Source organism: Balaenoptera acutorostrata, chromosome 6 (genome assembly GCF_949987535.1).
Source record: "Balaenoptera acutorostrata chromosome 6, mBalAcu1.1, whole genome shotgun sequence".
Taxonomy (NCBI): Eukaryota; Metazoa; Chordata; class Mammalia; order Artiodactyla; family Balaenopteridae; genus Balaenoptera; species Balaenoptera acutorostrata.
The window spans coordinates 20,149,190-20,172,434 of NC_080069.1; the positions used below are offsets into that span (position 1 = coordinate 20,149,190).

At 51.3% G+C, this 23,245-nt stretch overlaps 2 protein-coding genes across 13 annotated transcripts in view; one reads left to right on the top strand and one right to left on the bottom strand.

Annotated features, from left to right (window-relative positions):
• SECISBP2 (SECIS binding protein 2) overlaps positions 1-15,198 on the top strand; it is a 40,152-nt gene extending 24,954 nt beyond the window's left edge. For all 9 annotated transcript variants that reach the window (XM_007193408.2, XM_007193409.2, XM_007193410.2 and 6 more), the window contains 7 exons: positions 1,328-1,494; positions 2,200-2,338; positions 3,971-4,094; positions 4,696-4,916; positions 13,126-13,280; positions 13,619-13,811; positions 14,263-15,198. In XM_007193408.2, the coding sequence (XP_007193470.2) occupies positions 1,328-1,494; positions 2,200-2,338; positions 3,971-4,094; positions 4,696-4,916; positions 13,126-13,280; positions 13,619-13,811; positions 14,263-14,366 (1,103 nt within the window). In that variant the 3' untranslated portion in view covers positions 14,367-15,198. The remainder of the gene's footprint in view (positions 1-1,327; positions 1,495-2,199; positions 2,339-3,970; positions 4,095-4,695; positions 4,917-13,125; positions 13,281-13,618; positions 13,812-14,262) is intronic.
• A 990-nt stretch (positions 15,199-16,188) lies between these two features.
• The window catches only part of SEMA4D (semaphorin 4D), a 123,237-nt gene continuing 116,180 nt past the window's right edge, over positions 16,189-23,245 (bottom strand). The window contains exons 19-22 of one of the 4 annotated variants that reach the window (XR_009008680.1): positions 21,853-22,062; positions 18,080-18,177; positions 17,440-17,698; positions 16,625-16,709 (exon numbers count right to left, since the gene is read on the bottom strand). Coding sequence is in view for 3 of the 4 variants with exons in the window: in XM_057548862.1 (XP_057404845.1) it covers positions 16,552-16,709; positions 21,853-22,062 (368 nt within the window). In the remaining variant the exon portion in view is untranslated. Of the gene's footprint in view, positions 17,699-18,079; positions 18,178-21,852; positions 22,063-23,245 lie in introns of all 4 variants that reach the window. The other 3 variants (XM_057548863.1, XM_057548862.1, XM_057548864.1) reach the window with 3 other exon arrangements.

Consider the following 23,245-nt stretch of genomic DNA (forward strand, 5'->3'; position numbering starts at 1 on the left):
TTGAGGCTGTCTTCATTTTTTCAATCTTTTAAAATTTTAAAATTTTTCTTTAAATTGAATAGTTTCTATTGATTTATCTTCATGTTCACTGATTTTTCTACCATCTCAAATCTGCTGCTGAGCCTTTCTCCTTTGTTATTTGTATTTATTGAAATCCTGTGTTTTCATCTGTTCTCATAGTTGCCTTGAAGTCTTGGTCAGCTGTGTCCCACAGCTGGGAGCACTCAAAGACAGTTTCTGTTAACTTCCTTTTTTCTGTAGTATGGGTCACACTTTCTTGTTTCTTTGAAAGTTTGAAAAATTTTTTGTTGAATACTGAATGTTTTAGTTAATATATTGTAGCAACTCTGGATTTGATTTTTTCCTTCTGAGAGTAGTGATTGTGATGGGGTTTTTTTGTTTTGTTTAAGGAACTGCCCTGGTCTGAATTTGGTGGCTGTCTTCCCTGCCGTGTGTGGTTGTTGATGTCTCTGCTTAGTTAATTCTTTTTTGTTTTTATTTTGTTTTTGGCTTGCCTTTCCAGGAGTCACCCCTGTGTCTACACAGCACTTTAAAAACATATTCCAAAATTAAGGAGGGTGGGTAAAATATATTTGGAAAAATACTGATGGTTGTTGAAGCTGGACAGTGAGTACGCGGGTTTGTTGTTATACATTCTCTTTTTCTTTGGTATGTGTTTAGAAATTTTCCTAATTAAAAAGTAGGGGGAAAGTATGAACAAGTTAACTGTTTCCTTGGGAACAGAAACAAGGTGGGAAGTAGAACAGAACCATAGTATGCAGTGGAAGTGTACTGAGTAGTGATTGTGGTCATGTATTTACACTGTGCAAGGAATTTAGGAAAGTATGTTTATGTCTAGAAAACTCAAGAGAATCAACTTGAAATATTACTAGGATCTTATGAGGGCCTTATAAGGTAGTGAGGTAGAAGGTATGCATAGGAAAGCCAGTGGCCAACTTCTGCAAAGGCAGTGTCAACTGCAAATGGTGGAGTAAAAGGCATCTTAAGTACAAGCTACCCGGAAAAATTCTTAATCAAAAAATGAGACCCACACATCATCAGACTTTACTGAGTAACATAGGAGATTTGATTACAGATTTGATTACAACGTAGGAGATTTGATTACAACATAGGAGCAACATAGGAGATTTGATTACAGGGATAGGAAGCTGGTTCTCTAAGGGACAGTTTGACGAGGATGAGGAAGGTTGTGGGGATGGGCGGGCAGCACATGGAGCCCCTGAGACAGATCTGCAGCGAGCCTGCCCTCTGGAGCCAGGCAGGTGGCGGGCGGCAGCCTGAGCCATGTGTCCCTCCTGTATTGTAGTCGGAGCAGTGCCCGTCCTCTCCAAAGACTCCATGTCAGGGAAGAAGGGCCACAGCTTTGGCCAGGTGAAGACCCCGCACAACCCCTTAGACTCCAGCGCCCCCCTGATGAAGAAGGGGAAGCAGAGGGAGGTCCCCAAGGCCAAGAAGCCAACCTCGTTGAAGAAGGTGTGTGGTGTTTTGTTTGAAATTGGGCGCGAGAAAACCTACAGACTCTCCTGTATCTGTGTTACTCCTTTCGACTCTTACATTTTTAGATTTTAACCTTCACTCTCATTTGAACCTGCTCTTGTCAAGATGGGTACACGATTCTCTGAAAGATGATCCCTTGCTCTTCCCACGTGGGGTGCTAGAGCGAGCGAAGCAGGGTGCCTTAGCTGCTGGAGGGGGAGGCCTTATTTATTTATTTTAATACTTTGGAGTGACATGGACTGAAAACCAGAAATGGGGGGACTATGTTCTCATTCACATTGTTTACCCTCATTCTACCCAAGGCAATCTGTCTGATGCTCAGATTTGGTAAATATTGGACACTTCCTGGCACGCGTTCTTTGATTTAACTCTCAAAGCAGCCTGTGGAGTGTGGTGGGTGTCAGATTGAGGAAGGCGTGTCTTGCCTGGGGCCAGGTAACAGTTGAGCTGCACAGTTGCATCAGAGCCCAGTTCTCGCATGCCCTGCTCTGTGCACCCAGGGGGAACATGCTGCTCCTGGGCTGTGGTTGAGAGGGTTGGGCCCACCCATGGGGGGGTTGGGGAGTAAGGGCACAAACAGGCACAGTGCCAACTGGCTGAACTTGGGTGGCTTATTTTGCAGAAGAGCTTATTTTTAAGTACAAGTATTTAGGTGTTTTGATCGTTGATTTAATTTTAAAGATTATTTTGAAAGAGCGGCAGGAGAGAAAGCAGCAGCGTCTCCAAGAAAATGCTGTGAGCCCAGCTTTTGCCAGTGACGATGTGCAAGATGGAGAGAGCGGTGGTGACGACCAGGCCCTCGGGCAGCCTGACCCCTCAGGTACCGAGTTCTGTTGGCTTGCTGCTTAAAGAATCCTTCAGCGGAGGCGGCCGTATGCACAGCCGCCTGTCTGGGCTTTGCCCAGCCCTTGTCCCTGTGTGGTAAAAGCACGTGGGCGTTGGGCCTCAGGAATGCAGAAGTTTTCAGTCTCCTAACTTGACAGTAAGAGGACGTCCCTAGGGGCAGGTGGAGCTGTCTCTGCTTCTCAGGGGTGAGAGGGACAGAGGGGTGAGGCCCCTGAGTTTGATCTGTGTGGCGTTGGATGGTCCTCGCAATTTGAAGTGCCATGAGAATTAACACCGTTAACTGCAGAGCTGCTCGCCCACAAGTGTGTGAGACGTGGTGTCATACAAAAAGTGGGTGAAGTAAGCATTTTAGTGAATTATACATTCAGAACAGTACACAAATCATGAGCATATAGCTTGCGGGCTTTTTACCGAGTTCAGAAGTGGATCAGCCCCACAGTCCCCATGATTCCCGGGCAAGGCCTCAGCCCTGTCTGCAGCCCTACCCGTGAGCTTTCAGGCTTTGTTCCAGTGGAATCTTGGAGTGTGTGCCCCTCTGTCCAGCAGTATGTCTGTGGCCTGTAGAGGTAGTTCCCGATTGTCATTGCTGCATAGCATCCAGGTGTACAAACGTGCCAGGTGGCATGTGAGCATTGTGGGCGTTTCCACTTTGGGGCCATTAGAAGCAGAGGTGCTGTGGCAGTGTGGGATGTGTATAGGAAACGTGAGCACCCCTCCTGCTGGCATTTCCCCGGGGTGGATCTTGGGGTTGGGTCCACTGCCACCCAGCCTAGAGGCTCCTGCCATACAGGCTGCCAGGGGTTTTACAAGCTACGCCTTTCGGTGGTGGAGAGGCCAGCCATGGGACATTGTCTTTCGTGGTGGGTGAACTCCTTCCCTTGGTGATGTTATTGCACTTGCACTTTGGAAGTGTCTAGAAGTAACAATTTGAGTGTTGTAAGCTGTTACTGAATCCTGTCTGATGGGTTTAAACACACCTATTGTGGCTCTCCCAGTTTAGATGTTCAGCTTCTCTTTTAAGGGTTATTTGATAAAGGAATGGTTTCAAGCATTTAAGTGCAAAAAAATTGAGAACTAATAAACTGGTTTTTAAAACTTACTGATAAGAACTTCAGGTTAAATTTCAAAATTAAAAAATAAATTTAGCCACTGAACCACACATTTAAAAATGGTTAGGGAATTCCCTGGTGGTCCACTGGTTAGGACTCCACGCTGTCACTGCCAGGGGCTCGGGTTCCACTCCTGGTTGGGGAATTAATATCCCACATGCTGTGTGGTGTGGCCAAAAAAACCAAAAACGGTTAAAATGGTAAATTTTGGAAATATTTGCCACAATAAAAATAAGTAAATAACTAAATAAGGGGCGGGGAGGCACCTCTAGGCAGTGCAGAGAGTCGCCCGGTTCTTCTGATTTCCCAAGCCATTCCCGTCACTCGTCTGCCTGCTGTGACGCCCGGTGGCCGTGTCTGGATGTGGCGGGTGTGTGCCGCCGGCTCGGGCTGCTCTGGCGACACTGCCCCTGCTGAGCGTTCCCTGCCGCAGTCCCCGCAGGCTGTGTGTGAGCCCCGGAGGGGCCATGCTGTGACTTCTTCCTCTGAAACTCCAGGGAGAACGGAAGAGTCGGTGTCCTGTGCTTCTGTGGCAGAGAGCAAGTCAGAAGACCGGCTGGGAGCTGAGCCCCAGAAGGAGGTGGAGGCCTGCCCCAAGATCCACAGCCGGCGGTTCCGGGAGTGAGTGAGCCGGGCAGCTGTGGGGCCTGGGGCACTGTGCTCACTCTGACACTGGGCGTTGAGTTCTTGGATGTTTGCATCCTCCCGGTGGAAGGTGGCTAGGACCTGGTTGTAACACATGCCAGGGCTACCTAATCTGCTCCCGAGAGGTCCTAGTGCCGTGATGCCAGAGGTGCCCTTGAATCCAAGTTGTGGTTGGGGGAACGGGTAGTGAGGTGACAGCCCGTTGCATCTGGGTTCCCTCTCGTTGTGTAATTTCTGTACGTAATTTGTTAGGGCGCTCTGCCTCCTTCCCTCCCACTTTTCTTCAGGGTAGACTCTCCAAACATGTTTTTACATGAGGAGAGGTGCCCAGGAGTGGCCGCCCTGGGGACATGGGGCCCCGAGGTCTTTGTCCCTTGTAGTTGGGGCTGGAGAGGATGCCTCCATCCATACCTTCCGTAAAATCCTATCAGGAGTTCCACCTTTTTGGCTAGTATGGCTCTCAAAGCGTGATTCCTTGAAAGGGGCACGCTGTCCGCCTCATCTGAGGTGTGCCAGGAGCCGCGCACTGGAGTGTCACAGCCAGTGGGAACGTGACCGTGTCTAATGTTTCTTTCAGCTACTGCAGCCAGATGCTCAGTAAAGAAGTTGACGCTTGTGTTACGGACCTGCTGAAAGAGCTGGTTCGTTTCCAAGATCGTATGTACCAGAAAGATCCAGTCAAGGCTAAGACCAAACGCCGACTTGTGTTGGGGCTGAGGGAAGTTCTCAAACATCTGAAGCTCAAAAAGTTGAAATGCATCATCATCTCCCCCAACTGTGAGAAGATACAGTCGAAAGGTAAGGGCGCTGTGTCGTCCCTGGCGTGTGGCCCGCTGCAGTACACGCCCTCTGGCCACCACACACCCGTCAGCGGCTAAGGGGCACCGAGGCCTCGGCAGCTCAGTTGGTTTCATTTTCTCTTAATAGAGTAATTTGTTTCCAGAGTTTATCGGATCAGCCAGCGCATTCCTCTGTGAGGCAGGCTGTGGTCTTCACAGTGTGGCTCAGCTGGCCCGCGCAGGCCTCTTGTGGTCACTGGTCACTCACACTACAGAGGCTTTGTGACTGGCAGCTAGGCGGTCCCTGCATTGGGCTTTTGTCCGTTTTAAATGTGCTTGCTCAGTCTGTGACTAACTCATCTGTCCACTGATTAAAGATGGGTTTTTCCAAGCACTTGGCCATCTTACTGATGCTGGAAGGTTGGTTCTGTTTTTCGGGATGTGATATGCTGGGCGAGGTGACCGACAGATGGACGTCTGTGACACCTCCCATTGGCCCTTGGGTGGTCCATTTTGTGTCCTCCTCAGGCTGTGCAGCAGAGGGGTTGTCAGTTAAGAGCAGAATGCCGTCACTTAGACACTGGTCCTCCATCTTCGTGTAAGTGTTTGGAGTCCTTCTCTGGTCCTGATCCTCTCTCCTTCAGTGTAAACTTCCACTTGGCTGGAACTGGACTTTCAGGGATCCAGTCCAGATCCTAGCCCTTAGCTTTTCCGGTTGCTGTTCCAGTCTGAAGACTTGAGGTTTCCTGACTTACCTGCAGCACCCAGGGGCACTAGGGCAGCAGCTGGATCTGGATCTGCTCATTGCCAGCCCAGTGGGCTCGTCCCCATCCTAGTTCAGGGCAGGTGCAGTCCCAGCCATCAGAAAGGGGTCTCAGGGGACCTGCCTGTTTGGTTGTGTGCTGGCAGTGTCCCCACCACAGTCCCATGGCAGGCGCTGGGCTTGACATGAATCCCTCCTCAAGCTCTCAGCCAGCCGCCTGAACCTCTTAAGGCAGTGGGTGCATTGGGCATTCTGCAGCTTCTCTTCTGGAATCGTTCCGGGCTCTGTGCTTCCTGTGCAGCTGTCGTCCTGGGGGCGGCCTCCCCCATCTCCTGTTGGGGTGTGGTGTTTAGTGGCTCCCGTGCACTCCTTTGTCTCGGGGTGTGCACATCCCCCAGTGGCTTATGAGAGAAAGGGTACATGGCAGCACATTTAGAAGATGGTGCTTGAAATCCAGTCTTTCTGATTTCTGACCTTTTCCCCTCTGTTCTCCCTTCTGTCTGGAAGCTTGTGGGAAATGCCTTGTTCCCAGGGTTCCAGGAGGTGGGGCGGTTTGCAGGCAGTGCCCTCAGTCCTGGGACGTGCTGTGGGGTTTGTGCTCTGGATCTCCCTACAGTCGGTCCTCTCTAGCCTCTTCCTGGAACCATGTTGCTCAGATGCTGGGCCTCCTGCACTGCTGTCCTCCTGTGACTTTTCCTCTTCTTCCTTTCACCTCTTTCGTTTGGTTCTGTTTTCTGTAAGGATTCTTCAGCTATGTCTCAATCTTTCTATAGAGTTTTTTATTTCTGCTATTATTTTTAATTTCTGGGAGCTATTTTTATTGTTCTCTGAAGTTTCTTTGTGTGTTGCAGCTGCCATTGCTCTGTGGATGTGTTTCCTCCTTGAGAATAATAGTGATGTGAAGGTTCCTTCTCCCTGCATAGCCTCCCTTCCCAGGTGGTTTGCTGTTTTGATCTCATGGTGGAGGTTTCTGCAGATACCGGTGTCTGCTATCTGTTTTTTTTTTTTTTTTTTTTTTTTTAATATTTTTGGCCACACCGTGCGGCATGTGGGATCTTAGTTCCCCGACCAGGAGTCGAACCTGTGCCCCCTGCATTGGGAGCACGGAGTCTTAACCACTGGACCACCAGGGAAGTCCCCTGTTTGTCTTTAACAGCCTTTAAAGCTGACTAGAAATCTGGGGGCGGGGCTGGCATTTAAAGACTTTGAGCTGCATTTGAGGGCAGTAGTTCTCAAACTGTAGTGAGCATCAGAGTCACCCAGGAGGCTGGTGAAGACACAGATTCCAGTTTCTTCCTGAGCAGGTCCAGCAGGCCCCAAAATTTGCATTTCTAGTAAGTTCTTAGTTGCTGCTGTGGATACCAAGCTAGAACCTCTGCTGTAGGATGACAGCTGGGCTGCTGCTCTGTCGCTCTGACTCCGTATTCCCTGGGGAAGAACTCTCTTACCTCCTCCTGGGAGTCTGTGACCTTCTCCTTACGCCCATGGTTAGAAGTGTGGGTCCCAGTGTCCCACAGACCTGCCACCCTGCCTCACCAGAGGCCCGGCACTGGCATGTCAGCTGGGTGAAGTGGGTCTGGACACCAACTTGCTGTCACCTCATCTGAACTTCACCCTTTCTCTGAAGTGCCCGGTGCTGCCAGTTAGCTGCCAAGCTCTGGGGATTGAATTCTAGGGTATAAATGGCTGGGTCTAGGTGTTTTCCCATTGTTGGCTTAGGTCAGCTGAGTCAGCTGTTTGTGTTTCAGCTTCCAAAACTTTTTTGCTCTTATCTTGCATTCTCCTGTGGATTTTCACCTTTAAAAGACAAACCGGGGACTTCCCTGGTGGCACAGTGGTTAAGAATCCGCCTGCCAATGCAGGGGACATGGGTTCGAGCCCTGGTCCAGGAAGATCCCACATGCCACAGAGTAACTAAGCCCGTGTGCCACAACTGCTGAGCCTGCGCTCTAGAACCTGTGTGCCACAACTACTGAAGCCCGCGCACCTAGAGCCCGTGCTCCGCAACAAGAGAAGCTACTGCAGTGAGAAGCCCGTGCACCTCAACAAAGAGCAGCCCCCCGCTCGCCGCAACTAGAGAAAACCCACGTGCAGCAACGAAGACCCAAAGCAGCCAAAAATAAATAAATTTTAAAAATAAAATAAAAAATTAAAAAAAAAAAAAAGACAAACCAAGAAACGGGAATGTGTGTATTCAGTTGGCAGTCCACCTTGCTCTTTCTTTAAGCCCCCACTCCTCTGACTGTGCCAGAGAATGGAGCTAAGAATGTACTGATGGGCATCTCAAGGATTTGTTATACATTTAAAATATGTTGTTGAATCATCCATCCCTACATTGTTTTTGCTTTGAAGCATAAAGAACTCGATTATGTGTTTTAGGAATGTTTATTCCTTGGGAAAGATAGCCAATAGATTGCGGTTATTTTAAAGGTAAAATTTAGTATTACAGCCTGGGATTATGTTAAAATACTGTATTTGCTCCGAGTGGCATTTGCCTGATAATTCTGAACTTAAACTTTAAATGGAAATTGTTTACCTGATGGAGCACTTGCTTGTTTTAAGTTGTCTTCCTGTGGAACTTTGAGAAGTCGGCACTTGGCGATGTTTTCAGCTCTCACGAGTACCGTCGGCTGAGCAAAACCATCTCGACTTGGCTGCTGTGTCGGGGAGAGCAGTGCGTGCTTCCAGTGTCCTCTCCCGGGGGAGTCAGAGAGGGTGCGCTGAATTCCCTCAAAACGAGATGTGACCACGTGTGTGGAGTGGGATGTCATCTACGAGGGAGGCTCCTTGGGGCTGGTCACATGGGCACCCTCTGCCTGGCATGTCCCCACATTCCAGACTCACAGAAGGAAATCTGGTGTTCAGTGAAATCCTCACATGCATTTTGGGTACAGTAGCCACTCTTCCCAGGTGGGGTGACGGGTCCTCCCAAAGCCCAAATTCAGGGACCAGTGAAGGGTCAACCAAGTAAGCTGGCCTTTTTATGGATGGCAGCGGTTGGGCCGGGCGCATTATAGCTCTTTTCTGCACACTGCTGTAACAGCCTTTGTGACCAGCTCCTGGGTTGGGGTGGACACAAGGCAGAGACAGACCCTTGAGTGAGAGGCCATGGGGCTGATGTTGAAGAGACACGGTCAGCCTCCCATGGTAAGCTGAAAATATCTCACTGTAAGGAACACAGCCATCGCCTCACCTCTGGTCCCGTCTCCCGCTTTTCACCGCCTGCCCAGAACTGTTTTTTCTTTAAAGTTTATATCCCGAGAGATTTCATCCTCATCCTCTTTGATACTCTTCAGGGAGATCTGGGGCAGGGGGGTGGGCAGATTTAAGGGATGTGGGGCTTAACCATTAATGCCCAGTCAAACCAGCTGCAGAATGAGTTCCCAGTTCCCTCAGAGCAGTAGGATGTGCATTTGAGAAGTTCCTCTTTTGAAAGAAGATTAGGTAATCATATGTAATTAGATACCAGGTGATAGGAGATCTTGGGAAATTCTTCCTTCTCATGCAGACGTTGTGTGTTCGCTCAGGAATTGGTCAGTTTGCAGAGAAACCGGGGCAATGCCATGCTGTAACCTTCCAGGTGCTAGGTTCAAAGAGCTCTCCATGCAAGAGGGCAGGATTCAGTGCTTGTTACTTTCCTTTGGGAGTAAGTCCCCCAGATACTTCCCACCATCCAGAGGCAACCACCATTGCCATATTTTGATGTGTCCTTGATAGTCCGTGTGTGTGTGTGATCTGGTGTCCTGGATCCCATTTGTGCCTTGCTCTTTTTAATTTTATTTATTTATTTATTTATTTATTTATTTATGGCTGTGTTGGGTCTTCGTTTCTGTGAAAGGGCTTTCTCTAGTTGTGGCAAGTGCGGGCCACTCTTCATCGCGGTGCGCGGGCCTCTCACTATCGCGGCCTTTCTTGTTGCGGAGCACAGGCTCCAGACGCGCAGGCTTAGTAATTGTGGCTCACGGGCCCACTTGCTCCGCGGCATGTGGGATCTTCCCAGACCAGGGCTCGAGCCCGTGTCCGCTGCATTGGCAGGCGGATTCTCAACCACTGCGCCACCAGGGAAGACCCCTTGCTCTTTTTAGTATCAGTCTGGCTCGGGACCCTCCCATTCTTCTGGCTGCGCAGTCCTGGGCTGATGGACACTTCAGTTGCATTCAGATTTCTGTAGCCGTAAACAAGGATGTACCTTTCACAGTGTAGTTTTTTTCTTTTTTCTTTCTTTTCGGCCACGCTGCGCGGCATGCAGGATCTTAGTTCCCTGACCAGGGATCGAGCCCACACCCCCTGCAGTGGAAGCGTGGTCTTAACCACTGAACCGCCAGGAAAGTCCACACACCGTCATTTCTTACTGAACATCTCTGTAGGTACATTCCTAGAGCGAAACGGCCTATGCACTTACGAGGTTAACGCACATGCCACGCTGCCCCCCAGGGACACTGCAGCCCCCACAGCTGGGCGTGCTGCTTCCTCCCGGCCTCTCCACCCTCTTGGGAAGATTCTGTTAGCATTTTCTTGTGAAGGGAGGTTGAGCACCTTTCCGCTTGTTTAAGGGCTTGGCATTTTCTGTAAATTGTTTATTCTTTGCCCATTTGTCTTTTAGGATGTCAGTCTTTTTTATATTTATGTGTACCTTTTTTTAATAAATAAGAGCTCCTTTGGGTAAGAGTTGTAAATATTTTTGTTTTGTCACGTGCCTGTTTCTCTTTAAACCTTTTTTGGCCGTGCAGAGACTTCAGGTGTGTACATATTGGTATTTTTTATTCTTGTTTTTATTGCATCTAGGTTTTATGTCATTCATCGACCTTCCTACTCCAGGGTTATTAAAGATTTTTTTTCTTAATTCTGTTTTTTTCCTGGTTCTTCCATGTTTTCATTTTTGTTTAGGTTGAATACGTTTTAGTCTAAGATGGATCTTTGCAGAGGCTGACCCGCTCGCTGTCCCTTCTGCACCTTCTCCGGTGCTTCAGAGTGCTTTTGCCGACCTGCTCAAGTGCCACGCATTTGGCTCGTTTCTGGACCTTCCATTCTGTCGTTCTTCATCCCCTCGTTTACGTTCTTGTAGTTTTATAGGAAGCTTTAATACCTGGCGATGCTAGCCTGACGTTAGTTTCCTTTTTCAAAAGGCTGTTCTCATATTGTGTATTGGGTTGGCCAAAAAGTTTCTTTGACTTTTTTTTTTTTTTTTTTTTTTTTTTTTGGGATCTTCCCAGACCAGGGCTTGAACCCGTGTCCCCTGCATTTCTTTGACTTTTAAGTAAAAATAAAAGACACATTTTTCATTTTCACCAAGAACTTTATTGAACAACTTTATATTCACCCTTTTGTTCCACTACCTTCTGCCATGTTTTCAGGCAACTTCATAATTCCATCTTCCCAAAGCTTTTTATCTTTTTGAGCAAAGAACTGTCCCGGGTGCCTTTTACAGTCTTCCAGGAAATGGAAATTTTTTCAGTCAAGAGATTTTTGTAAAGACTGAAATAAATGGTAATCCGAAGGTGCAATGTCTGGTGAATACGACGGATGAATCAGAACTTCCCAGCCCAGCCAAGCTGTATCAGTTTTTGTCTGGTTATCAAAGAAACATGCAGTCTTACGTTATCCTGATGGAAGATGATGCATTTTCTTTTGACTAATTCTGGATGTTTTTCAAGTGCTGCTTTCAGTTGGTCTAACTGGGAGCAGTACTTGTTGGAATTAATCGTTTGGTTTTCCAGAAGGAGCTCATGATAGAGAACTCCCTTCCAATCCCACCATATATATACACCATCACCTTCTTTGGATGAAGACCAGCCTTTGGTGTGGTTGGTGGTGGTTCATTTCGCTTGCCCCACAATCTCTTCCGTTCCACATTATTGTACAGTATCCACTTTTCATCACCCAATACAATGTTTTAAAAACGGAACATTTTCGTTACATTTCAGTAGAGAATCGCATAAGGAAATACAGTCAAGAAGGTTCTTTTGCTTAACTTCTGTGGAACCCAAACATCAACGCAATTAACATAACCAAGCTGGTGCAAAACGTAACCAAGCTGGTGCAAATGATTTTCAGTGCTTGATTTGGATATTTTGAGTATGTCGGCTGTCTCCTGAGTGGTATAACATTGATTGTTCTCAATTAATGTCTTGATTTGGTCGCTATCAACTTTAACTGGTCTGCCCGACCGTGGAGCATCAGCCAGCAAGAAATCTCCAGCACAAAACTTTGCAAATCACTTTTGACACATTCAATCAGTCACAGCACTTTCTCCGTACACTGCACAAATCTTCTTTTTGCGTTTCCGTTGCGTTTTTACCTTTCTTGAAATAATAAAGCATAATATGCCGAAAATGTTGCTTTTTTTCTTCCATCTTCAATATTAAAATGGCTACACAAAAATTCACCAATTTCGATAAGTTTTTTTAAATGCATGCTGATATGACAGCTGTCACAATACAATCTAACAAAATTGTTTCAAATGAAGTTAAAGACAGCTAAGTGCTACTAGAGACATCTTACGGAAAAAAAGAACGAACCTTTTGGCCAACCCAATATTTTTTTATTTCTCAAAAAAATCCCACTTAGAGTAAATTACAGTATAAAAAGTTTTACGTTAACATAGAATTGACATGTGATCATATTGGATCATTCCATCCAAGAGCATAGGTGCCTTTTGTTTAGATTTTCTATTGTGTTTCACTAGCATGTTGAAGTTGCTCTATAAATCTCACGTTCCTTGCCACATTTATCTCCACCTGTTGTAGTCTTTGGTTGTTGTCATATATAGAGTCATTTCTTCCGTTTTACATTCTAGCTGGCTGATGCACGTGTGCAGACTGGTGGTTTCTGCATTACTCGTGCACAGACGCCCAGATGTGATCCTCCTGTTGGTGGTAACTCGTCAGTGCTGCTGGGTTTCTGGTTCCACAGGCATGTCACCCGCAGGCAGGGCTCCCTTCATCCTCTCTGCTCTCGGTGCCACCCCCGCCCCACTCCTGCCCGGCTGGTGCTTCGCTGGGAGGCAGGGTTGGAGGTACTCAGTGACCTCTCTGGGCTCTGGATTTCCACCTCTAAGCGGGGTGCAGCCTCCCCCTCAGGGTTTTGTGAGGATATAGGAGCCAGTCCACACGAGGCCGTTAGACCGAGGGTGGCACGTGGTATTCAGCAAATACTTACCAAGACTTCATTTTTCCATTACGCACAGCACCAGCACCAGCTGTTGACTTAACGTGGACATGTTTTATCATGTTTTATTGCTTTTAGAAGTGTCTCTCTTGGAGAGTTGATGTCTTCCATGTGGCCGAAGTAATAGCATACTTGCACCGCAGTGACTGGCTCTCTCCCGGTGAAACCTGGCCTGGGACACTGGCTTGAGTAAGGAAATAGCCAGGAGTGTCACTGTCTGGAAAAGCCGTTGGTGGCCAGTGCCACCAGCATGCTCGTGTGATGCACTTCCTTGTCATTTTCGTTGTCCTTTGACCAGGTGGGCTGGACGACACCCTGCACACCATCATTGACTACGCCTGTGAGCAGAACATCCCCTTTGTGTTTGCTCTCAACCGCAAAGCTCTGGGGCGCAGTCTGAACAAGGCTGTTCCTGTCAGCGTGGTGGGGATCTTTAGCTACGATGGGGCGCAGGTGAGATGGCGAGGGGGCGCCGGCCTGTCTTGCTCGTGGAAGGGAGTCGGGAGGGATGGTGGCTGTCTGCACTTCCACAGCACAGCAGCCCTGAGCCTCAGGGGCCCCAGTGTTGAAGGCAGCAGCGTTGGTGGCCTTGTTGCCTTAAAAGCATGGAAGTGTGATTCTGAATTTAACTCCGGGCTCACTGCTGCCACAGAGGAGCCTTAAGCAGGCCTGAGGTCAGCACCTGCTCTTCCCTCGGGCAGCACCGCAGGCGGGCATCACCCTGCTTCCCTGTGGAGGGCGCCATCGCCAGTTTGCAGGGGATGTCACCTGTGCTCTCGTTTCTGCCCCAGGACCAGTTCCACAAGATGGTCGAGCTGACGATGGCGGCCCGGCAGGCGTACAGGACCATGCTGGAGAATGCGCGCTGGGAGCTGCCGGGAGAGCCTGGGCCCCTCGCACCCGCTAGCCCGCCCACGCAGGGCCCCAGCTGCTCTGCAGAGGACAGACCCCTGGCCCCTGCCGGAAAAGAGGAGCCACGCTACAGTGAGTGCTGGGGGACTGGATTTGGGGTTGAGCCTCCTCTAAGTCTTCACTGACACTGATTAAAAAGGGTGCCCAGGAGAGCAGCATGGCCACTGTGGCAGGACCGGCTGCAGAAGGCCCCGCTAAGACCCGGCCCTTGTTTAAGAGGTGGTCTCAGACTTGGGAGGGCCCTTCAGTGGATGTCTCAGACAGACCTCGGGTCAGATGGCACCCAGACAGAGGGCATCCTTGAGGACAGCTGTATCCCTGGCGGGCGGTTGTCAAGGCCGGCGTGCGCCAAGGTGTTTGATGCTGCTTGCGAGGGGGCTGCAGTTGGGGGCTTGGGCTTGAGTCCTTGCTGGGCCCCATCTAGGGAGCTGGTTCGCTGGGCAGGCCACATGCTGCTTGCTTTCCAAGAGACTTCCCTGACTGTCCCCGCCTGTCCATCAGCTGTGCGCTTTCTTGTTTCCAGTTGAAATCTGGAGAAACCATCTGGAAGCATACACTCAGTGTGCCCTGGAACTGGAGGAATCGCTGAAGGCTTCGACCTCTCAGATGATGAACTTGAATTTATAAGAATTCTTTCCTGTGTGTTTGTGTATTTGGGGTAAGGGGGCAGGGGCTGAAAGACTTCGGGGTCTTTTTCTTTTTCTCAGTTCTTCGTTGACCTAGTGTGTGTTTTGTATGACTGTTTAATTGGGAAATTAACCAGCAGTGTTTGTAGGCATCCAAAAGCTGCGAGTCCCGTGGACGGGCACTTGGTATGCTGGTGGAAACCTTTTCACAAAGCCTCGGGATGCAGCCTTGGCCCTCTGAGTGCAATATGAGTCTGGAAAATGCTGGAAAAGGTGGTGCTCGGAGTACTCTGCTGCTAAGGGAACGTCTCTCCATTGCAGAGTAGCGGAGCCAAGTTAGTTTGTGGAAAGCAGCGGGGGCCCGAGGTGACGTGGCTGGGAGGCGGCGGGGTTCCAGCCTGATGTTCCCAGTCCCGGTGACCAGCACAGCCCTGCAGAAGCCGCTGGACGGGCACTGTGGGGGCCAGTGTTAGCGCAGGAGCGGTGGGGTGGGGAGGGGTGCCTTTCTCAGGTTGTGGCTCTTCAGCCAGAAGATTTGGGGGTACTTGGAGGGTTTGCTAAAATGAGCCTCAGGAGGAAAATCGGTTCTCTAACCTGTGACCTTTTGACATGAATTATTCCTTTTATTCTTTATTTCGCAGAGAAACAAATGTATATTGAAGTTCCTAAATTTCAGTTTTCATAATCTACAAATATTTTCTTTCTTTTGTAAGTGAACATATTTTGAATGTGGTTTCTGTCTTAGAAGCCAGAAGGATAGAAGTTTACTTTCATATTTTCCTGTAAGTAAGAGGGTTTATTTATTTTGAATAAAGAGTGATTATTTAATTTCACTGGCGACTCCAGTCATCTTGGTCTAATCAGTGGTCCTGCGTTCTGATACGTGTCTTTTGGGCACTCTTCTTTGAACTGAAGGGGACTGAGCAGGGAGAGGTTTGCTGCGCTCAGGCCTCTTGGGTCTCGAAGTAGCGACTAACCGTTAGAGACTGTTGCTGGACCCGCCTCGGTCCAGCCTGCTGGCGGGCTGGTCACGGGAAATGGCAGGAATGAGTTTCACTGCTTTGCACTTGTCAAGCAAGCAAGGTATCGTGTGGGCTTGAAAATACTGTTAGTTTAATTCAGTCATGCCGAATGTACCTCTGAGAGTGAGTGACCTGTGACAGAAGTGGAATAAGGAGTCGGAAATGGCCCGCTGCGTGGCCAGGGCTGGCGGCGAGGTGGAGGTCGTCTGTGGGAAGCACCGGTCTGTCTTCTCATCTGTTGTTCCCGGTGTGTGCCCTGCTTTTCCATACACTTTCTGAGCTGTTTAAATGAGGGACATGCAGTCTGGTCTACCAAGCCCTCCATCCTGTCACAGGTTTCTCCCTCAGGGCCACCAGGAGGAATAGCAGGGAGGACCCCACCCCGTGTCAACTACAGTAGGTTTGAAAAGATTGAGAGTAAAGGTTCCAAATGAACTTTTAGGGAGAAAAAGTTAAATAGCTTGTCAGCTGCATTCAGCAGTCTAGAATTATAAAACTGACAAATCAAAAAATCATTAAGAAATCTCTGCTAGAGATGCACGTTGTTTGTCCAGAGCCCCCAAGGCCTCTGGGTCTGTGGTATTTGTTCAGATTAGCTGAACAAAGTACGTTGGGTTTTTAACATCACATTCATTCAGCTCCTGAGAGGGTTCACTTACGTGACTTAATGCTGAGTTGCCCTGGTCATGGCGTCACTTTCCTGACAGAGGCCGCTGCTGCAGGTGACACCGTGACCCACTCTGTACTGGTGGTGCCACAGAAAGCAGGCGGCTTCCCAAGGACACACACGCTTCACTGAGCAAACGCAGAAAGAACTCTTTGTTTTTTTCCAACAGCTCAGAGAAAACTCATCCTCGTAACCACATTTCCCACCAGGACCCTGCGTGTTGATGTGGCGATAACTGGAAGTGTCTGTCTTGTTGGGCGTGAAAGGTGCTCTGACCGTGTCCGAACTTGAGGAAGAATCCTAGCACCAAGGGAAGGGCCCCAGTGTTGGAGCCGTCCACTCCGCAGCTGTGGCGGCTGGAACCTACCCGCACGAGAACCGCAGCGAGAGCCGATGGAGGTTTCACCAAGAACCCTGTACAGTGCGTGGTGGTCCGTGAGCCAGCTCGGCGTCTGCTGCAAGGTGGGCCAGCAGCTGGGTGGGCAAACAGGACAACTTTAACCCCAAAGCCAGCCATCCTCAGAAGCCTTGTTCAGAACGGATCCTCTAGGTGACTGGCTGGAAATGTGTGCTGCTCTTGTACGAAGGTACCCAGCTTCAGAACAAGGGGGTCTGGAAACAGCTGTGGTCGTGAGGCTGAGGAGACATCCACTTGCTAGGGTCACAAGAGAAGTACAACTTAACAGAGGTTTTGGCTTTATGATAGACCGGCATTCCATTAAAAAACGTCATTCCACAAACAAGAAGTATCTGCAAGGTTACAGGCTGAGCAGCCTCGGCCTTCACATTTATACACACACACACAGCAGAGTCTCCAGGTGCAGCGTGAATAACTAGGGACCCAGAAGCATGTGTACAGTGTAGCCTTATCAGACCCGCGCCGCTGTGAGAAGAGTGACTGTGACCTGGGAGATGCACACAGCTGACCTGCTGGCTTTTCCGCCTCACACAAGCTCGGTGCCCAGGCCCTGGCCACCGGTGCACAGGTGCACACTGGGAGCTTCAGAAAACAGGCCGAAGCGCTGACATTAGTGAGGAATAACACAGAGTCTCTTCAATCCACGTTTGTTTGTTAGCTCCTGAGTTTGGACCTCAGCACTCAAGGTTTAAGGCAAATTCTTGTCGTTTGAAGCCTTGCCCTTCCCTGTCCCTTACAGCCGAGTGGCTAAGTACGAAGGAGGCTCCACAGCAGGAAAGCCAGCAGTCGAGAGGGGGCTGCGCTAACACTGGGCCGTTTAGGGGGCAGGGGGCGGCCCCTTTGCATGACATGAAATCAGATTGTGAGGGGTGACCTGTGGAGCGTAACACCAGTGCTTCTGGAAGAGGAACCGTCATGCACACTGCTGTCTTAACCAGAGTTTCTGTCTGTAGCCTGTTTGTTATACCTTTTTGGTTTCCTGTTTCTGCCAGACAGGCCATTCTGTCCCATCTAAGCACCTAATTACAAGAGGTTTCGGCTACTGTCGCAGGTTCACTCAGGGCTCCGTGTTCTCCACTGAGCAGCCCTGATGGCCTCGTCCAGCAGCAGGGAGGCAGCTCACTGCCGTGGGGCCTCCAGGGCTGCATGGCAGGTGACAGCAAGGTCAGCTTGGGGTTGGAGCCAGCACTGCCTCCTGGTGGCTAGGTGTCCTGGTTACAGCGTTCCTGAAAGAAAACATGGACTTCGAGTTCCTGGCAGAACAGGAGGGCCTCGAGTCCCCTTCCCGTGTGCTCCCCGTGGGGTCTAGGGTCCCGCGGGAGGGAAGCCTGGTGTGCTAAGCTGTGTCTGGGGGTCGCGGTGGCTGTGGGGGCTTCTCGCCAGAACCAGCTGGCCCTGCCTGATTTCGGTTTCCTGTAAGGGCCCCACCCTGCGCTGACTCCCTTCCGGGGATCGGCTCCAGGCTGGACGGCTGCGGGTGGCAAGAGTGCAGGTTTCAGAAAGCAGAACTGCTCAGTGGGCCAGCAGGAAGCATGTGGGGCCCACTGGCAGCACAGACCCCCCCAGACCCCCCAGACCCCTGCCCTCCCTCGGGCCCAGCCACGTACCCACTCCTTCCTCCAGCTCTGCATCATGCGGTCGTGTTCCCCGACCACGGCCCTCCAGGTGGCGAGCTCTCTGGTCCACCTCTCCTGCTGGGTCGCCTCTGCAAGACAGAGGCGGGGCTCCAGGTCTCAGCTTGCCGGCCTTCATGGTCCCCCGGGGGCCCTCCACGCACCGAGGCTGTGCTGTGAGCTAGGTGACGCCCCCCTGCTGGGCCAAGCCGGGCTGAGGCAGCCAAGTGGGCAGGGGTGAGGCGTTTACCCCTCGGGCCTCGCCTTCCTGGCTGCAGGGGCTTCCACAGTCAGTGTCCCCTGCCCACCCTTCCCCGGGCCACCCCCTCCCACGGCAGCTGCTCCCCAAGGTCACGGTGGCCCCAGCCCCACATCTCACTGGCCCTTTCTGTGCAGCCAGGAGAGGGGCTAACTCCCCACACCTCATGGGCAATGCAGATATTCTGGGGCTCGGGGCGGGCAGGGGCTGCTGCCGCCTCCCTTGAGTGAGGCGGGGAGCTGAGGCTCAGAAACCTGCTTGGTAACGAGGTCCGGCGTCCCCTTACATCACGTGCTACTCACCCCGCACTGCCCTCTTTTTGTGTTTGATCCTGAATTTTGAAAGTGAGTCACTTGTAGGGGTTGTCAGGGTGGCATGAGTCTGAGACCCATAGCTTTTCTTTGTAAACATAAAAATGCACCCCGTCATTGCTTTCAACTACAGCTCATGTGACTAATTTCAGAAATGGGTTCCAGGGACTCCCCTGGTCTGGTGGTCCAGTGGGAAGACTCCGCGCTCCCATTGCAGGGGGCCCGGGTTCGATCCCTAGTCGGGGAACTAGATCCTGCAAGCATGCCGCAACTAAAGATACCACGTGCCGCAGTGAAGATCCCGCGTGCTGCAACTAAGACCTGGTGCAGCCAAAATAAATTTTTTTTAAAAAAGCAAGAAAGAAATGGGTTCCAAAGACCTGAGTCCTTCAGACAGGAAGTCGAACTCATACCCTGAGCAGAGCTGAGCAGGCCCAGTGGTGATGGTACCCACACAACTAGCCCTCGGCTGGAGCTGCCCCCCACTCCAGGACGACAATGGGAGGCACCCAGAGTTCTGGAGGAGGGCCCTTAGTGGCCCTTCACTCCAGGGGCCCTGCAGGGGCTCCTGACTCAACACATGGGAATCCGAATCCCAAAAGAAACATTTCATCTTCTAATACATCCTCACCCACCACCACCCGTACCTTCAGTAAACATGGTGGGGTCTGTGGGGAGATAAAAAATAACTGAGCTGTCTTAACTGTGCTCATGCCCTCTCCTGGATTTGGGGTCTACTGTCTGTAGAGTGACTCAGGTATAAATTTTCTTGCCATCAAAGTCAAGCCCTGCTCCTTACTGGCTGGTGAGCTGTGTGACCTTGGGTGAGTCACTTAACCTTCATCATCTGTGAGCTGTACCTTCCTCATAAGGCAGCTGAGTTAGATGAGGTCAAGCAGTAACGGCCCCAACTGCATAGTTGCTTCTCTGGCTATTCCTACTTAGCTATTTGCTGATAGTACCGTTCACTTGACTTCTGGATAAGAGGTCACAGTTTGTAAGGCACGCTTATGACAAGATTATTCATTTTATCTTGACAGCAACAGGCAAGGGCATTTTACAGAAATGACAGGAACGGAGGTTCTAGGTGGGAGCGAATATTTGTAACTTCCTTTTCTCTGTAACCCCCAGTTAAAGGACAAAGGACCTTTTAAAATGTGTACATTTACATATAAACTCTTGAAAAAGGACAGAGAATAGGAGAGGAAACCGCGAAAACCTGAAAGTTGAGGAGCAGAGGGACGGGTGGAAACGGCCCCGGCAGAATCAGCAGACCCAAGCACCCAGGGTCCTAGGCCAGCAGCGGGCAGACACTCGGGAGCTTGGGCAACAGGGAGGTGGCGCGCAGGCCGCTTCAAAGGCTGTGCAGAAGCAGAAGCACGTGGCCCCCAGGGCCCTAACCTCTGCACGGCCGGGGCGCTGCCCTCCCTCTGCTCCAGAAGAGACTGTGGTCTTGGAGAGCACAGGACGGGTCACCTGGGCAGTACCCGCACGGAAGGCAGACAGGATGGTGGGCTTTATGTACTGAATGATGAGGCCCCAGCCTCTTGCCAACCTAAGTCCTCACTGATGGCCCAACCTGAGCCCTGGACGGCCTGCTGCTCCAAGTGTGGGCTGTAGCCGGAGGCCCTCCGCACGACAGTGGACGGGTGCGGGGCAGACCAGCCTCCTCACTAGTGCACGTAGGAATCTCCTGGAGAAGTTAACACGAGGTGCTCCCAGGACTTCTGAGTCGCTCCGCATTTCTAACGAACTCCCAAGTAGTAGGAATGCTGCCTGTCCAAAGACCGCACCTTGGGTAGAAAGGGCCTCGTAGGAGGGATCTTTGTGCCCCTCTCTTAAATGTAACCAACAATCAAGGGTCCCAAGACTTCTGAGGGAAACTAAGACAAAACCACCAAAAAAGGGCAACTGGGAGGGAAAAGAAAACTGGAAAATCCTCTCAATAACCCTCAGAGAGGGGAGAAGACACCGCATCCACAAGACAAGAGGAGAACGCACTCACGACAGAACAGAATGAAAACCTCAGAGTAATAAAGTGTGAGAGTGGGATGAAAACTAACAGGTGTGCAAGATAAAGTCGAGAAAAGCTAATAGAAGCAGAGGTGACAGGAAAGAGAAGATGGACAGAGGACCAGCCCAAGTAGCCCAACATCTTGGAAAATAGTTCCAGAAAGAACAGGAAATGAAGTGGAGAAAAGTGAGTAAGTGTTGAACGCTTCCGAGAGTGAAGGCGGGGGCTTGCACGTGTGATGGGGCCTAGCCAGGCACGCACTTGCACGGCACTCAGAAAGACAGTGGTCACACAGGGTCACTGGCAGGCTCTCAGGAGCCAGAAGACGGGGCCAGCCTCACACGCTAGGGAATGATTTTCAGGCCAGAACTGTCTACCCTGCTGGACTCTCTAAGTGTGCAGATGGAGAAAAGACATAGGCTCTCAAAACGCTGACTCCCCCCAGACACCCTGAGTGTGCCAGAAGAGACACTTCACGGAAGAATGAAATCAAAGAAAGAAAGGAACGCCGGGAAACACATCACGAGATCCAGCATCAGAGGAACGGGATCTCTAGCCTCAGCGGGAGAGGGCCAGTCCCAGGGAGGCACTTGGCTCCTGGTGCAGAGGTTCTGGGGGTGCTGACCACAGGACGCCAGTATGTCTGTACTGACTGGGGACTGAACTGCAGGGTCTGATGCGGAATTAATGACAAGTATGAACCAAGCAAGTAGGAATCGGCACAGTGGTTACCTACGTGGGAAACAGAAGTACAGGAGGGGAAATCATAAGAGACTATGGGGTCGGCCAACCTAATAATGTAACACAGGGAATTCCCTCGTGGTCCAGTTGTTAGGACTCCACGCTCTCACTGCCCAGGGCCTGGGTTCAATCCCTGGTCGGGGACCTAAGATCCCACAAGCCATGCAGCCAAAAAAATAAAAAGATTGAGTCTTCTATTGGGAGGACGGGGGATTGGCAGCCAGCATGCATTCACGTGTGCACACGGGTACAGGTGTGTGCGTGTGCAGGTGTGTGTGCACACACACATGCATGCACCAATGAGGCAGACAGTGAAAAGCTAACTCATCCATCTTCATGAAACCCTACAGGTAATCTCCAGACTGAAATGTTCCCATGCAAGTCTGCTGCTCGAGGGACAAGGGTAAATGGTGAAGAGTCGAGGCTAGGAGAGCACACTTACCCAGTCTGGTCACGGTGACCCGCACCTTGGAGGTCTTGTTCCCCGCCGTGGAGAGTGCGGAGCAGCGGTACTCGGCGCTTTCCCGGAGGGCGTCTCGCAGCCAGCTGAGCACATGGGCCCTGCCATCAGGCAGCGCGTGGGTTTGCGCGGGGACACACACCTCCAGCTCTCGCCCGTTCTTCTCCCAGAGAAAGTGAACGTCCGCAGGACCTGGGGGCACACAGACCATCTTCACCACCAGGACCCCCACTAGGGGTCATGGGAACCATGGGAACTATCCTGGCACGGGAGATGGGGGCTTCCCAGATTAGGGGCCTCGTCCCAGCTGGACTCAAAGTGACAGTGCAGCTTTCTGATAAGTCCCTGTCCTTCCCCTGGAGGAGGCCTGGGGGTGGTTCCCCATTGTGGTCCCCAGTGACCCTTGGGAGCAAAGGGGTACAGACACCTTAGTGCCTTGTGCCCCGTGGCTCCCTGCTCCTTGAGCTTGCTCAGGCGCCTTTTTCAAAGCACACCTGCGTGGCCGTGTCCCCATGACACACTCTAGGCCATCGTGGGGCACCCTCTTTCCCTTTCTCGCCAGGCTGTGCACCCCGCTGGAGTGCCTGGTGGCTGAGCTCTGGGGCGGATGTCTGTTCGGCACAGAGGGTCTGGGCCTGGGAACTTCACCTGCCCACCCGGCCCTGCTGCCACCACCTTCGGCCTGCTCTGCCTCTGCTGGGCCAATCCCTCTCCCTGGGCATCGAGAAGTCACAGCTTACCCCAGTGGGGCCTGGCCGGGCTGCCACGCCCAGGGGTGGGACTGCCACCTGGAGCTCCCAGGCGCGCCAGGGTGCCGAGAAGGGCTGAGGGCCTGTCTTACAAAATAAGGGCTTGGAGGAGAGTGGACCGGAGGAGGGGAAGGGCCCAGGCAGAAGCCCCCTTCCCAAAGCATGGCAGGGTCCTGTACACGAGCCACCCGCAGATCCCGTGCTCATTCCACAGTGGCTGGGGTGGTGGGCTGTGGGGACCAGTGTGTGGAAAGCCTGGAGCAAGCCTGGGCTCTGGTCCCAACACCGGAAACAGCCTCAGCAAGTGACCTCCTTGATGGGGCCACCTTCCCCATCCATAAAGTGCAGCTGCATGAGCCTGGGGCTTCAGGCTTCACCCTGGGCACCAAGGGCTGTGCTGAGACGGGCCCGACTCCCGTCCCTACTTCAGAACAAACGAGCCAGGCCGCCTCCACTGTGATCTGCCTACACGCTGGCTTCCACTCAAAAGTGGCTGAAGACAGGACAAGGTCAGATGAAAACACCCAGCTGACACAACTAGGCTCCTTCCTGGGGTATGTGCAGACCCCCAGCTGAGCTGAGCTGGGAGAGCAAAGGCCAGGCCAGGCCCTAGACAGAAGCAGCCG